This window comes from Calypte anna, chromosome 1 (genome assembly GCF_003957555.1).
Source record: "Calypte anna isolate BGI_N300 chromosome 1, bCalAnn1_v1.p, whole genome shotgun sequence".
Classification (NCBI taxonomy): domain Eukaryota; kingdom Metazoa; phylum Chordata; class Aves; order Apodiformes; family Trochilidae; genus Calypte; species Calypte anna.
Window position 1 is genome coordinate 48,078,423 of NC_044244.1, and position 14,414 is coordinate 48,092,836.

Consider the following 14,414-nt stretch of genomic DNA (forward strand, 5'->3'; position numbering starts at 1 on the left):
CAAGCTCTGTGGACTCTTTTTCCCCTGTGAACAAGGAGGTAAATTCTTATAAATATTTATGTAACAGCTACTCAACAATCCTACTCCTGTCCTTCATATACAAACCACAGACAGATCAAAATTATTAGCCCTCTATTATTTTCTGTCATTTTGATAGAAGCTGCAGGTTTCTTGGGCAAAATGTCACCTAGGGAAGACCCAGGTTCTGCCACTCTCCCTGGAAGGTAATACCCATTTAGTACCCATTGAAACCTAAGTATGTATGAGCAAAAAGTAAATTTCTGTCCCTCACAGGAATTTTCCAGCTAACTTAAGTGAAGCCAGAATAAGCTGTCAAAAGACTACACAAGTAGTAGAAAGCAGGAGAAAAATTTGTGTCGCTGCTTAAGGCAAATATAAATCAAATTTTCCCTAGCAAGGTAGTAGATCAAATCCTGTGTTGGTAGAACAATATAAAAGCCCATTAATACCACCAAAGGATACTCTGAATAATTCAGAAAAAGAAATCTATGATGCTGCATGGCAGCACAAATTACATGGCTCGATACCAGCTATTATCTCCACCGCTCCTATTCCCCCCCTTTTCAAAGTATTATTTGCAGGTCTTATTTGAATCATGTAAATTTCCTCTTCTCACAGGAGTTCAGGTAGGTTATTTTATATAGTTCCTAAACAGGAAATTAAAAACATTCACAACGAAACTCACTGTTTTCATGGTATCTTCTTCCCCCATCATATACACTTTGAATGGGAAGGATACCTGAAAGAAGCACAAAAAGGAAAAAGAAAAAGAAAAAAAAAAAAAAAGATAAAAATAGGGAAAAAAATTCAACCTGTTCTGATAGGTTTATTTTTGGATGAATACTTAGCTGTTTATTTTTTCATTAGTGCTTTCTAGCTGTCTTTCAGAGGTTGTGTAGGATATCTATTGTGTATTTCTTTTGTTAGCACAAGAAAATTGCTATTTTTTATGACATCCATTCAAGGATGTATTCAAATGTAGCCTAGAATAAAACAAAACCCCCAAAACACAAAAAACTTTTCATTAGGACAAGTAAAACTCTAACGTAAAACCAGGGATTTATTTAGTCCTCTAATACAATGACACGAAAAATAGCAAGACCAACCAGGTAATTTATTAAATAAATACATTTTAAAGGTATGTTTGCTAGCCTGACTTACTTATGAGTCTAAATTTTCAGCTGTTGGTCTGCCTGTGTAGTGGCACTGAAGTGGCCAAAGCTCCTGGGTCCTCTCCTCTGAATGGGCTTTCTGTGTGAAGATTTTCCTCTTCAGCCGTAGTATCACTTAAAAATTACTGGGAACATCCAGTGCACTTTGGGAAAGAATAGCTGAACCTCAATTAATGTTTTGGATGGGATGATTAGGACACTTTTGAAGACAGTCTTCCAGCTGTTCCCATTTAATATGCTTTGGCTAGGGTCTTGGAGGGTGTGAAGGGGTTTTCTTTCAGATGAAACTAACCCAAAGACACACTCCAGTGCAGTCTGTGTGCACTAATGGGTTTTCTGTCTGTAAAGCCAGAGTAGAGCTGATCCAAAGCAAGACCCCCCTGACCTGCACACTGCGTGGATGCTGGGTCCAAATGGATGCAGTACCAACTGGTTTGCTCTGCACTAGACTGCCCATTAGTGTTCACTTAGCAGGTCTCATTAGACTCAAACCCAAAGCTAATGAAACATTCAGGAAACAATCTGCACAGGTTAAGTGGGTTTGTTAAATGTAAAGGGTATTCTGTTCAGTTCCTGGGGCGTGTGTAAATCCAATTGCTCTCTGTTGTATTATGTGCTCTAGGTCTGTTAACAGAAATACAGTGCAAGTCAAAAAGACTACGCAAGAACGTGAAGCAGCCCCCAGATCAGACAGTTAATGAAGACAATGAAGGCCATGATATGAAACAAGTAACATCTACAACTAAAATATATAGGGTAAGAAAATTCTTGTAATAGTTCATACGGTAGCAATGATGTTTGAGATAAATGTGGCTATTACAGTGAATAGAAAATAACTGCAAACTCTCTTGAGTTTACTGTATTAATTAAATCTCCATCTCCCACCAAGCCAAGGAAATACCTTTAGTATACAATTAGTTCTGATATTCTTAGTAAAAACTCAGTAAGGCATTAGTAAAATCCATGAAGTATTTTTTCTGTGATATGTACATCAGATATCTATCACATATAGTGAGGTGTGATTCTAAAGTCTAAACATATCAAGTTATTTGTTAAACATTTCCTTATTTCTAATAATAAATCACACAAAATCATGTGATTTAGAGGCATTATACACCTCTCCTCTCTCTAGTCTGCTATAGAAATCTCAATGGCAAGCAAACCAGTTTTCTGCTTGGTGTCCAAGTGTGAGAAATAGTTCTACAGTTCTAAAGCAAGAGATGCTACATATTTTCTATGACTGCATTTCATGACAAGCTTTTTTTTCTTTTTACTTTTTTTTTTTTTTTTTGCCAGTATAGGAGAAAGTAGAACTTTCCCCAGAACAACAGAATCTTCTTGATTACATCATGGATTCATACAGCAAACAACAAATACCACAGGAGGTGTCAAAAAAACTAGTAAGTTTGTTGATTAATTAATTGTTGAGATGCAGACAACAACGCTGAGGATTATATGGCAGAGATATTTGTGTTTACCTTAAGCAGGTGTAGTCAGTAGTGGAACAAATTGTGAGTAATATCTTAGAATTAAAACATGGTGCGAGTGGGGCAGAATCTCTCCCATTGAGTTGAGATAGAACACAGCTTTGTCAAATTTAAATGCTAAGAAAGGTTTTCATTTCTGAAAATACACTTCCATGCTCAAATCTAACCTTTGCTTATTGGAACTTTGCTTTTTGCATTTTTTATTTAGGCAGTGATTTGCATTTGTCTTGCAGACAAGTTTCCTTTCTATAAAGACTCAAGCCTGGAAGCTTGAAAATACTTAATTATTTGAACCAAAATTCCCAACATTTTCCAAGTTGAATTTTTGTTTCACCCCCTCTTATTTCCTTTTTTCCTCTGCCTTCTAGAAATTCAGTATTCCCTTTAAAAAGTTTTTACATTAGGATGGGGAAAGTCTGGGAAACAAGGAGAAGAGGAAAAGAGAGTTTAAAAGATTTATTTTTTTAAAAACTTTCATGTTCAATCTTAAAACAAGAACAAAAAGGACCGTAGAAAATATATTTGAAGTCAATGTTGAAAACATATGGGTTGGATAACCCATAACTAACTTGTGAAACGCATTGCCATCAGAGGTTGAAGAAGCTAAAACCAAAAATATATTAAAAAAAAGAAATGGAGAACAATGCTTTTGGTGAATAATATGGTACACATAGAACTTCTAGCTCAGGAAGTGCCTCAATCATGGATTGCTAGATATGATACTGAAAAGTGAGTCAGATATTCCAGATGAAAAGATCTCCTTCTTTCAAAAGCCTACCTTTTTTTACTATTCATGTTGTCTTGCAAAATACCTTTTTTGACAGCCATTGGAGACAAATTACTTGCCTGATCCAGCCTAGTATTTCTTGTACTTTATGCTCTTAAAAATATAGTGACTATGCATGTAGTGACTATGCATAATGGGACTATGTATTAACAAATTTTGTATGGTTCTATTTTTCCAGTTACATGAGGAATTCAGTGCTGAAGGAAATTTTCTGATTTTAACAGAAATGGCTACCAGTCACGTGCAGGTTCTTGTGGAATTCACTAAAAAACTACCAGGTATATCTAGTGTGTTGGGGCAAACTTTCTTATTGCAAGGTTTACGTGCTTTTTAGTTACCATTTGGCAATTGTTGTCTACATTTTGAAGACTATTTAGAAATGTGTCCTTTGACACACAAGCGTTTTTCAGACACTGTCTAAAGAAAAGGAGCATTGTGCTGGGGGGAATAATACATTGAATAAATCAATCTCTGCCACTCTGAGATGGGAAACTCTTTACCTATAGACAAACAAAATGCTCTGAGAAGGGGTTGTGTCTCTAGAGAGATTTAATTTTCATTTCTCACTGCAATGCCAAACAGTCTGCCTCTAATTAATACTAACACTTGCCAGACCCTGCTTCACTCATTTTGCTGCCTTTCTAGTAAAGCCTCTCGGTCATGAGATCCACTGAATTGTGAGTCCTAAGCAGGAACTTCCCCTAGATGATTGACCTAGTATTTATGTCCCTTGCACAAGCACTGAAAATCACAATTTATCAGGAGTATTTTTAACTCTTGTTTTACCTTTTAACGCATGAATGAACACTGGGTTCCCTGTGATTTGGGAAAATTGTAACATTAGCTGTATGGAAACATTATTTTCCTGGCACACCAGTGACATTGACCCTTCCTCTGTGTGTTACAGTCTTGCTTCAAAGCCTAGGACTGCAGTTGTAACTATGTTTTTATGCTAACTGGGAAACTGACTCTCAGGAAATGAAGAAAAGAGGACCCTTGTAATCTAGTAATTACTATTTTTACTGCTGAAGCCTTGTGGGAGATGTCCCTACATATGGCAGGGAGACTGGAACTAGATGATATTTAAGGTCCCTTCCAATCCAAACCATTCTGTCATTCTACATCTGGTAGGATTTATAAGTTTTTTGTTTCATCAGAAATCAGGGAGTGGGTATGAGGTGTGCACATACATTGGCAAGTAGGAGGGAAGTGTCCCATGAGCTTCAGCTTCTTGTTCTTCTTCAGAGGAAGAACTTGTGTATTCAAACAAGTTATCAAATTTCTCCTGATTTCTTCAGTGGGTTTTAACTCTTCTCCCTCCAAAAAGAGGAATGCATATTTAAAAGACATCAGGAAGCCTTTATGTAGAACAATATATTAGTACAAAGGCAAGGTGAAATATTTAAAATTGGAGGCTTCAATGGTGATTTTTGTCATCAGAGCGTGGAAGGGGCTGAAAGCAGCATGGCAGCAGGACAGTCATATAAAGAGCTCTAGTGGAAACATGGCAGCAGGTATTAGGAAGCAGCATTAGGCTAGACAGAATCCCCACTAATGGTTATGCTACACCACTAGATTTTGCTTATCATGTTCCCAAAGTACCGTGACCACTGAAACACAAGTCTAATTTCCATCAGTCTTAATGAGGTCCAAATTTGTGTCATTTTCTGGAATTTAGGTTTCAACTCCTGTAGGGTTTGGCACTTTCTGCAGCCCAGACATCAACGTCAAGGTTACACAGCTGTGTAGCACTCACATGCAGGAGCTTCAGGACAGAAAATACCAGGGACTTTTCTGTTGTTGCTTTACTTACCTCTAACATCTCCTCAGGCTTCCAAACCCTTGATCATGAAGATCAGATTGCTTTGCTGAAGGGCTCAGCAGTAGAAGCCATGTTCCTCCGTTCAGCTGAGATCTTCAGTAGGAAACTTCCTACAGGACATACTGTCCTTTTAGAAGAAAGAATTCGCAATAGTGGTAAGTATTTTGTTTGATGAGGAAAAAACCAAACCACACCATTGCACTTCTGTGTCAGTATTTTGCCCTTGGAAAGCTAGTAAAAATTTTTATTAGCACTGAAACAGTTCATTTGAATGTTGTTCTTTATATTAACTACAAAGGATCTAACCCAGCCTTGAGTCTAAAGGTCATAAGGTAAAGGTTTATTTATCATTACATTGCTAGTATTATAAATACTATTTTTACCAATATATTTTTACCTGTATTACAGGAGGATAACTTATTAACCAGCTTATTTGCTGCTGGCTGCATTCTTTCCCCCCATTAATAGCCAGAATGCAGGACAAAATACCATTTCCCATATATTTTATTTCTCCACTCTGTGCAAATTCAAATCGACTTTAATGTATTTTGCTTGGCTAGGTTTAGTGAGGCTGTGACAAAAAACAATAAGATCAGCTTGTAAATCATAGCATTTGTAGCAGTGTTAATGGCTACACCAGCACAAAAGTCACCCAGAAATCTCCTGAGTCTCTCATTTTGAACTGCTAGAGCCTACCTGTCAACGTGGCAGCAGTCCTTCACATGAAAAAAAGATTTAAATGTGTTTTTTAGGTACCCATCTGCCTCCATTTACAGTTCTGTCAGCTGCCTGTCAGTTAGTGGTCTGACTCCGTCACGCTTCCCAAACCTGTGTTTTCTCAGCATTCACTGGATTTTCATGGGAATGTTGTTTGTCATCAAACAAGCTATCAGTTTTTGTTTTGACTTTATGAGCTTGCATTCATACAAATTTCCTGCACATTTTTGTCTTAGTTTAAGACAAATTCCAGTGGTCATTTAGACACTTTGTGTAATTGTTAGAAAATACCTTGTATTGAAACCTCTTGCTTTTGTGCTTACAATCATGCTGATTTTCAGGTGTCCCAAGTTTAAACAAAATGAAAGACTTTAAAATTTGACTGTTATTATTGCTTGCTTATACATACAACTTTCAAAGATACTAAATATGCAGTTCACACTTCCAGCCTTAACCAGTAAGGACACATGCTACTAGGAATGGCAACTGGACATTATCATGTTATAGACTAATCCAGGAGATAAAATGATCAGAGGAGATTAAAGCCTAGTTGAATAAAGAAGAAAATCCAGGAGAATTGCACATAATTTTGGAGATAGGAAGGGGATTTTTTTGTACACATGTAACTGAAAAAGACTAAATGCAGCAAACTGAAACACCCCACAAAGACAATGGAGACCAGCGGAGGACATGCAGTGATATCTGAGTGAGAATCTAGAAATTAAATTTATGGATAACGAACGAGGAAGAATTATCAGAATTATTCATGGCTCCTAGTGAGGTCCTAAACACTGTCAGGCCATCAGCCATAAATTATTGCTGTTAGTCAGAACGTCTGCCCACATATTGCTAGGTGCAGACAATTGTCTGAATGTCACAAAAGTCCTATTGTCAAGCCTTGATATCTGTATCCATAAGACTGGGGGTGGACATCCTACCTAAAAGTCACAAGCTGTCCAGACTTCTGTCACCTGCCACGAAGGCCAATTGGAAGATGCACTCATCTATTAATATTTATGCCTTTCCCAGTCTGATTGTATGGGATGGATTTTTTTTTTTCTTCATAAAAAAGCCAGAGATCTGGTGGTGATGACCTTTGAGCATCAGCAGCCTCTGTTTTTATTCTCATGCTGATGAGGTGTATTTTTATTTCTTAGCTTGAGCATATTGCTTAAATCCTGGTGCATCCTGTGACTGCATTTCTTTGTGCTCTTATGGTCTTTCTCCATAAGGCGTTATGAAAAGTCTTTCATTAGCTGCTCCTGAGTCTGAAATCCTCTCCTACTCACTCTAGTATTGAGACAATGAGAAATAGACACTTTATTTAATGCTAATGAGAGCTTAAAACATTCTTAAAAGCAGTGTTGAAATACTGAATCTTTTCTCAGTATAGCTGGTTTTCCTAAAGACACCTGCATTCAGCAGTCATCAAGAGCCACAGATTTTTATTTCGTCGATTTATCCTGCAGATCCTAATTTCAGTATTGGGGAATAAAGATACTGTCTCACATGGACACAAATGGAAGAATCTGGACCCAAAGTTTTGGTTGGCAGCAGGACAGCTGACATTGTGAAATACACCATTGACTTCCTGGATGGTTTACAGGTGCTGACGTACAGTGAGATCCAAGGAAAAAAGAAATAGCCACATTTTCAAGGCAATGGCAAGCTGCCACCTTTTGCCCTTGTGTGTAGGATACAAAGTTCCCATTGATTTGGACAAGGGACTCCTGCAACTGAGGGCAAAATTTGGCACTGGAACAATGGATACTTAGTCAGGCCCAGGCTGGATGGGGCTTTGAGCAAGCTGGTCTAGCAGGAGGTGTCCCTGCCCATGCAGGGGGTTTGGAACCAGATGATCTTTAATGTCTCTTCCAACTCAAATCATTCTGTGAGTCTGTGATTCCACTGCCTTTGGCTTTTATTATTTTTTTATTAGAATTGAGTAACAACAGTGCTTTAAAACCCCACTGTGCTGGGGTTTGTGCAAAGAAAAAAAATGAAATAATCTCCACTGCAGAGTCCAAATAATCTAGTCTGAGAGAGGGCAACTTGGCTGGTATCTAACCCCTTGTTTCTAAACATACCTGCAAATCATAGGTGTCTAACCCTCTGAATGGTCATATGCATCCACATGGAAGGAGGCACCATCCTCTGACTTGACCCAAAACTGGCACACTGCCTCAGATAATTAGAAATCAGGATCTCTTTAAATTACATGGCACAGGAAAAAGCTTTCCTGTTCATATGCAGTACTGCACAGTCTACCACACAGTCTTAGCCAGAGCCATGCTCCTGAATAAGAAATAATATTCCTAAAAGTGGATCTTATCTATGGTGTTAATTTCTACCCATGAAAACAAGAGCAGATGTCAGAGGACCCAATCTCTATTCTTCTATGTAAATGTGTTTGTCTGTGCCAAAAACTTATTTAAATTGTCTCAACCTATGAAGCCTGGCTCAAGGCAGTGCAGATACTGCTGCTCTGTGCCAGAGCTGCACTTCCCTTCCAACTACAGACACACAGGCTACTGCCAAAGGATGATAGGTGGCACTGTCATTTGTATCCTCCTAGCAGGTTTAATTTGGTTCTTGTATTTTGTTTTGATTTTTTTTTTAAACCACTGTTTTTTCACTTGCAATGACATCACAGTGATCTTATTGACGGCTTGAGTCAATAAGAAGATGGGATTTTGCTATTCTGACTGTGAGTTTTCCTTGGCATTTGCTGACTTCTCATTTAAGATGGCCATTTGCTCTCCTGCAAAGATGATGATGAAGGAGAGGTCACATGAGTATGCCCTGGTCTATCTTCTCTACTGGCTAGATTTTTCTCTTTTCATCAACATGGTGAATTTGGTCATTGTTTAAAGGGCCACTGATGCATTAGAACAGGTCAGAAGGCAGAGCTCATAAGCAGCATTTAAAGTAGTTCTGGTAGATGAAACACTGAAAGATAAGATGCAATTTTGCAAGTAATTAATATGTTTCCTTTTCAGAAAGCAGCTACTAATATACCCTTGGTTTAATATCCACTGGCACCTCCATATATATCAAGAAAAAAGGATCTCTTTATCCATATCAATCAGAGTGCTAGTTACTGTTAATTAGTACTTACTCTTAAGCTTTCTTCTTGCAATAGATTAGTCTGTTCAGTTTTAATCAGCACCCAAAATATAAGAAAGAATACTGGTCTTAAAAATCTGGCAATACTGAATCAATATCACGGTAAAACTAAGCATTGAAGGATTCTGTTAACCATTTAATTATTTATGGCTTGACACAGCAAACCTTATAAAAGCAAGAGTCATCTTGCCTTCAGTAAGAAACCATTGGAAGAAAACTGTAAAAAAGGCAAGATCTAAAACAATGTTGTGTCTTCAGCATAGGTGTCATTTGTGTCTTACACATAGGAATTAAAATGGGCAAGCAGTAAAAGAGTGCTAAATGAATAATGCTGATGGGTTTAAATCTATTCCAGCATAATGCTGCAAGGCTGTACTCAGTAAAGCCTGTAATTCACATTGACTGCCCTGGGGTTTACAGCCAGTCAGCCCTTCACATAGCAAAATCAATATAATTAATTGCAGTTTCTTTGCAGATGATTGAGTTGGGCTCGTCTTTAGGTCGAAATCTGTGTAATTCAGAAGGATGCTTAAAGCAACACAGAGGAGGGGTGTGTTCTTATTGCCCTAATGCTGCATAAAACAAAGCTTTTTAAACCTTTTTGGAAAAAAGGAAAGGAGGAAACATTAACACTGCTGAGGATGATGTCTGTCTGACACTGCTGAGGATGATGTCTATCTGAGGATGATGTCTATCTGACTGTGCAGGGCTCTTGTCTAATAAAAAAAAAAAGAGGCCTAGATGTAGCTGAAATTTCTGTTCTCACTGAGGCCAGAAATATAGCCTTATCACTTCTGAAGTATGATTTGCAATAATGACGTTTGAAAAGTCACATCATTAATTTCTCCTCAAGCCTTTTTAGTTACCAGCACCAAATCACCTTAATTCTTTTCCTGGTAACTTGAACTGAAGTGCTGTCTTGTATAGTAGATAAGAAAAAGTAAGAACTATAAAATAAGCAAAAACTATAAACATCTGTTTCCTACTTTTTTTTCTTTCTTTCTGGTAGAGCTTATTAAAACCAAATTGAAGCATTTTGAATCGCATTGGAAAAGAGCCCCCTCTAGTGATGGCACAGTGCTATGTGTGCTGTGCATGCAGGACGGTGCAATAACAGGGAAACTCCAGCGCTGAAGACATGAAGGCAAAAGTAGTGACCAACAAAAATTCCATTATCCTAGTCTCAAAATTGCTCATTTTGTATGTTTTCATTCATAATTGTCTTCTGACACATTTCTTTAGAGATTCCAAAGTTCTGTTCTCTTCAGTAAAAGCAGTAAATCATTTGCATTGCTGAAACATCCCTTTTTACTCCCTTTCCCTTCTTTTATTTTATTTCTCTGTTTGGAGTACAGTAATGCAGAAAATCTTCACACTATTATTTCATTCGCTTCCAACATCTATACTAATTTTTTACTTTACCCATCCATGTTCTAGTTTCTTAGTGCTAGGTTAGAAGCTTTCTGAGGCAAGCATTGTTTAACTGCATGCTTATTAGTGCCTGGACCAGCGAGGACCTAAATCAGTTCTTCCACACTGTTCACCAGCAACATTTTCATCCCACTTCTACTATATTCCCAGTAGGATATGAGGAGCTCTGTGGTCAGCAAAACAATGAATTAATTCAGCTGAAAGCTAACCTGACCTCCCCAAAAAAGGGAAATTATTAATATGAGAAACAAATGATGGGAGTCTTAGTCACAGCTCACTTCCTCCCATTTCCTGTCTGCTGCCAAGATGATTGTGCCCAGCAGTGCAATACCTTGCACAGGGACTTCTAAAATTATCTAGTTTGTCTTAGAAGCTTCCATGTCATCGCTGAACTATTCACTCCTACATAAGGAATTTGTTTGCCTTGCTTTAGGACTCAGTTAGGCTTAATTTTTTTCCTGTTCCTCGATTCAGTCGATCTTCAAGGCTGGTATATCAGAGGTCTGTATTGCCTGTATGTGTTGTATTGTAAGGAACTTTGGCATTTCAAAGTGCCCAAGAGAGAGACAGGCAGTTCCCCAAAAGTTAGCAACAACAGGCATTCAAAATTTTATATAGTTAATGCTTATGACTAATGACATAAACTTCACAGAACATTAGATGTGATGACTGTTGTTTGTTCTGCTCCAGAACATTAAAGCTCCAGCTGTGTTACTAACTTCCACAGGATAAGTTGACATCCCATATTTCTGTTTAATTGACTTATACTCTTCTCAATAGTATTGAACTTGTTATAAAAAAAAAAAAAAAAAAAAAAAAAAAAAAAAAAAAAAAAAATTGTGGCTTGTAATCTGAAGTGAATCTAGGTTGCTCATGTCACATGTTTAAACACATCATTCAACCACAAAATAAACCACACCCTAAAAACCCATACTTTCACACTACTGGGGACACAAAACTACTCTACTGATTGAAACAGGTTCTCACTGTCACAGCAAAATGTGACTTGTTTGTAGGTAAGTCAAGTGACTTCATGTTTCCTTTCTTAGAGTTCCACCCAATGAGTTTCATTTTAAATTTCCCATATTGGAGGCTCTCCAAACCTCACCAGTCCTGGACTTCAGTTTGAGTTGTATACAGTATTCAAAATCACATTTTTTCATGCATTTTCCATGCCAAATTCTATAAGCTTCTCCCAGAACAGCTCAAAACTAAGAGCAAAATGGCAAGGAATCCTATGGCCCTTGTCTATGGGATCAAGAAGGTTTCCATCCGTCCAGTCAAGGAAGACCATAAAGCTTCTTCAGTTTTCTGTAACTCATCGATGCCACAGCTTCAGAGTTGAAAGCACTCATTGGCAACACTCTATTGTCTGCTCTAAGTGACTCACACACCAGTTAAAAAAAAAGTAGGTCACAGGACCTACTTCTCTTTTACACCAAAAAGCAGAAGTACATCTGTAATTTAAGGTTAAGTAAGAACATTGTGACTTGATGGCACAGTCAGTAAGAGCAAGCCCTGTTGGCATGCCCCAGTTTGGTAACCCCAAAGGGTTTTGCTGATGGCAAGAGGATCACATGATTCCACCTTCAGACTGGGATAGATTTTAATTATTTATGGCCCTGTACTTTCTAATACACTAGTTTATGCTTTAAGGTTGCAAGCAAGTTGATCTTGGACTACAGGTAATCCTAGAACTAGATAAAGTTTCAGGCTACATAAAAAGAGCAATTAAGACTCCTTCTGGAGACAACTGAAGGAACAGCCCAAGGCAGCTCGTTGTAGAGTAGAACTGGGCTAGAATTAAACCACACACCCTGACAGGTTTCCATACAGCCAGTGTAAAGGTAGTGAACACGGGGACAGTTTCACAATCTGTGCATACTGGAAAAGAGAAAACAGTTAGAATAGCAGCAGACAGCACAAAAAACATGTATGAGACTTGTCCTGAAGAGCTAGATGGGAAAACCTGAAGAGCAAAAGGAACTGCTTGAAAGGCAGACTTTGAAACCACACAAAAAGAAATTGCCAGCACTTATCTGTTTCTGCTCTGACCTGGAAAACAAGGATGTGCTTGCATTTTTGTAACTAACAGTTTTATAGCAGGCATGATTTGTTTAGTAAATTTTTTCTACCAAGACAGACAAAGCTTCATATACTGAATATTTGCTCTCTGGCAATAAACTTGATTATCTCAATAACTAAAAAATATTACAACTTTTTTCTTTTTCTTCCTCTCACAGGTATCTCAGATGAATTCATAACTCCCATGTTTAATTTCTATAAAAGCATTGGAGAGTTGAAGATGACACAGGAAGAATACGCACTACTTACAGCCATAGTTATCCTGTCTCCAGGTAACTTCTAATCCAGAATTAAGTATTAGAGTGGGTTTGGAAAGAAAGCATGAGGAGTGTGACCTGAGACTTGTAAAAACTTACATTCTACATTGAGTGAGGGAGCATATATCCTTACTCAGTATACTTGGCTGATAAACCAGAAAATAAGCACACAAATCCAGATTCCAGATGTCCTGCTGCAGCATCTGCTTGATGGCACAATAACCCCAGAGAAACATTTCTGAATTAAAACTTTGCAGTTTTTAAAAAAGTTGAGTGTTTTCCCTAGCCAGAAGTGAAAAGCTTACATGAAATGTCCAAACCAATACCACAGTGTTAAGCATTTTTATTCCCTCTTGCTTTGAAAAAAACTTCTTAGTGTATGTGAATATCAGTGTCCAGTGTAAATATTTAAATATTTTTATATTATTTATCAGTGTAAATATTTACAACATATCAGGTCATAAATTTGCTAATTCTTTTCTTTTAAAACTACAACCAGATCGACAATATATAAAGGACAGAGAGTCTGTGGAGAGGCTTCAAGAACCCTTGCTGGATATTCTACAAAAAATATGCAAACTTCACCACCCAGAAAACCCCCAGCACTTTGCATGTCTTCTGGGCCGTCTGACAGAATTACGGACATTTAACCATCATCACGCAGAGATGCTGATGTCATGGAGAGTGAATGATCACAAATTCACACCTCTTCTCTGTGAGATCTGGGATGTGCAGTGACGGATACTTTTTATTTGAGGAGAAATATCTTTGTAAAGGACCACATAACATTTATTGTCATAGAAAAATATTCCATAGTACATTACGTTTTCTTTACTGCATTTTTATAGAAACATGCCATGGATTCATAAAATTCATTTTGCTCACTGTACACAGAATATTGCATAGCTCTCAGATCTTCACATTCAAGTATAACTTTCTCTGTATTTATCTTCTCTGATCAGGAAGAGTCCACCAGCTCCTCAAAGGAACCCTGTTAATTTCTCCTGCAATTAAGCTGACTGCAGTGGCAGTTCCTCCTGAAAAATGGGGAAATGCAAGTTTCCATTCATATTTTTTTCATTGCAGTGTTTTTGTGCTTGGCCTCCATTACGGGATATATTATAGATATTTATGGTAATAAACCTGCTGAAATGCCATAGTCATGTGTTGACAGTAAGACACATGAGGCCTTATTTCTTCAGAAGGTGAAAAATTATGTAATGGGGAAAAAACACACACACACACAAAGAAAAAAAAACTTTTCGTGATATAAACATGTAACTTCATTTGCATTATTATTTCAAAGTAAAAAAAAAATATACACTTTGTGGAAGTGCGACAAAGGTTATTTTGCCTTATGACTTAGACCGCTGATGCTTGGCGGCTCTGAAAACACCCTCCGCAACATCCCTGAAGGAGGTAAGCGTGTCACCTGGGTCTGAAGGAGATGCGGGCTCCCCAGTACCGACAGGGACCATGGGGGGCTGTATGCAAGCTGGATGGTTTCCT

General features: G+C 37.8%; 1 protein-coding gene across 4 annotated transcripts in view; it reads left to right on the forward strand.

Annotated features, from left to right (window-relative positions):
- The window catches only part of NR1H4 (nuclear receptor subfamily 1 group H member 4), a 37,470-nt gene extending 23,292 nt beyond the window's left edge, over positions 1-14,178 (forward strand). For all 4 annotated transcript variants that reach the window (XM_030469400.1, XM_008505908.2, XM_030469401.1 and 1 more), the window contains 6 exons: positions 1,816-1,949; positions 2,495-2,593; positions 3,646-3,745; positions 5,298-5,444; positions 12,807-12,920; positions 13,405-14,178. In XM_030469400.1, coding sequence (XP_030325260.1) covers positions 1,816-1,949; positions 2,495-2,593; positions 3,646-3,745; positions 5,298-5,444; positions 12,807-12,920; positions 13,405-13,643 — 833 coding nt within the window. In that variant the 3' untranslated portion in view covers positions 13,644-14,178. The remainder of the gene's footprint in view (positions 1-1,815; positions 1,950-2,494; positions 2,594-3,645; positions 3,746-5,297; positions 5,445-12,806; positions 12,921-13,404) is intronic.
- The last annotated feature ends 236 nt before the right edge of the window (positions 14,179-14,414 follow it).